At 35.1% G+C, this 2234-nt stretch overlaps 1 protein-coding gene across 1 annotated transcript in view; it reads right to left on the reverse strand.

Moving 5' to 3' along the window:
• The window catches only part of LOC117122832 (tumor susceptibility gene 101 protein-like), a 15776-nt gene that overhangs the window by 10390 nt on the left and 3152 nt on the right, over nt 1-2234 (reverse strand). Inside the window, exon 2 of the mRNA XM_033268588.1 lies at nt 897-953. Within this exon, the coding sequence (XP_033124479.1) occupies nt 897-938 (42 nt within the window). The 5' untranslated portion in view covers nt 939-953. The remainder of the gene's footprint in view (nt 1-896; nt 954-2234) is intronic.

Genomic DNA, 2234 nt, shown 5'->3' on the forward strand with positions numbered 1-2234 from the left:
GTGGTGGAACAAGTCTTCTCGGATAAGGACTATAAACCGTATGCCCAGAGTACACAAATGCTCATGTGCACTTTAAAGAACCCAGTACATCTTTCGAGATGAGTAGGGGGTTACCCCAGTGTACTGGTTCATTCGGCCCCTGTCGTGGACAGATGAAAGTGCGCCGGTTTACTGGCTTCTGAAGACATGAAGTAACCCTTAGAGGAGGAGAAAGTTATTGTAGTACAACATCGACAGTCGGCTGCCTTTATATCGTCACTTGTCTTCAATTTGCATTCAAACGGTACATTGCTGCATAGCCAACTGTCGGGGATATAGTACAGTACCTTCATATGACTACTCATACAACAGGAAAAAACGTCGCATGGAGTTAGTGAAAAATGGAGATCTAAATGAAAAAACGATGTATTTCAACAAGTATTAAAACCTTTTTGTTTTATTTTAGGCCTTCTTCAAAATACCTATGCCACCGCAGTTGATTTTTTTGCCGTAAAACCAAAATAGTTTCATCCATGCCGACTTGCCGATCGGATAGCGTGAGCCCTGCCTGAACTCTGCAGAAACTTTATATCGAACTCGCATCGTGAGGTAAAACAAGATGTCGGAAAACTTTTTCTTTGACGCATGCGCATTTGCATAAATGTCTACGTACACACACTACACACAATAAAAAACAAAAGAAAATGAAGAGTGATTACAATAGTTCCTATTGCATTACATGCAAAGGAACTAAAAAATAATATTATTGAAATAAAACAACCAACAATTCAACAAATAAATCTTTTAATTAACAATGATCTGTGATACTACTAGTAAAAACGTGCAGTAATTTGTATCATGGATTTTCTTATTTTAAACTAAACATTAATTAAATCAATTGAAAATTTTTTTCTCACCTTTGATAACTGATTCCTGACTTGAGCATCATACTGCCCCATTATGTTTTTTTTTTTCTGAAATTATTGTAACATGCTATTATTACTATACATGTGTGAAAATATGATTTTTATACAATTTAAAAAAGAATTACTACATCATTAGCCCTTGGGATAAGCAAATGAGTGGTACACGTAGCTAAAATTTAATTTAATATTTGAACATTTTTTTCTATTATTATACTATAACAAGAGATTATGTATTACAGTAAACAATGCTATGGTTACATGACGGCTTACAGAGGGTGATCTAACACTCACTACAGCGATAGAATAACTTTTTGAATCCTTCACATTAGACATGTGACTCATTTAAGTGAAAGATTGAGTCATGCCAATTGCCCAGATGAAAATCAACTCGCAGTTGTGTGGAAAATCACTAGGAAATAGGCGCGCAAAATCTACAGTACTACTATTTACATAAACATAACACATCGGTTGTTGTATTATTGAGAGTTGCATTGAGTGGAAATCAGCCCTTATTTTCTGAAATCCGTGGACAGCATATATTTGATCATTAACATTGCATCATGAAACCAGATTAAATTCCTGCTGATTTCATATTTATAAATTAATTGTATTTGCATTGAAAATTATTGCTATAAATTAGTTCTAATTTTGAGCCTACTGTAAACGATTCTTGTTTCAATAAAAATATAATTATAAACAATGTTCAATTAGATGATTAACAGTGGAATTTATCAGACTGTTTTCCGATAAATAAAGTCGGCACATAAATCCATGCATTGATTTTCTAATATACTCTACACGACCTTGATTTTCCTAGGAGTATTCTTAGTGCGTTGTTATAGCAAACTCTTAAAGAATCTATGCTTTTGTGTTTGTAGGTAGACCATAGATTGACACAGTACATATTAGTACAGTAGCTCCTAAATAAAATTCATTTATCTTGATCTGTGAATTTATAGAATCGTATTCTGAGAGTATTTGCGCTTATACATATAGAGACCTATATTGTCGTGATATATCAAAATCATCATTCAGATCAGTTATAAGGAAGTGGCCTAAATATGTAAACGACTTAATGTAACCTTTGAACTTTCAAGGACTCGATTATGGGATGTTCCCGCGGAGTCTCGCTCTCTCGTGGGGGTTCGTCGACTAGCCAAGCTGCGTCTTGTTGGAGGCTCACACTTTGTATAAAATAAAACCGTTAACATCCAGCTTACTTGGTGTCTGGCTCATTCATTGAAGTCCGAACTCATCTAGTAACATCCATAGAGAGTTACACTGGTGCCGTGACCTGGCGTTATCTTCTTTTACCGGAGATAACCGAGC

Source organism: Anneissia japonica, unplaced genomic scaffold (genome assembly GCF_011630105.1).
Source record: "Anneissia japonica isolate Jap-2015-1 unplaced genomic scaffold, ASM1163010v1 scaffold96923_len36874_cov136, whole genome shotgun sequence".
Lineage (NCBI taxonomy): Eukaryota > Metazoa > Echinodermata > Crinoidea > Comatulida > Comatulidae > Anneissia > Anneissia japonica.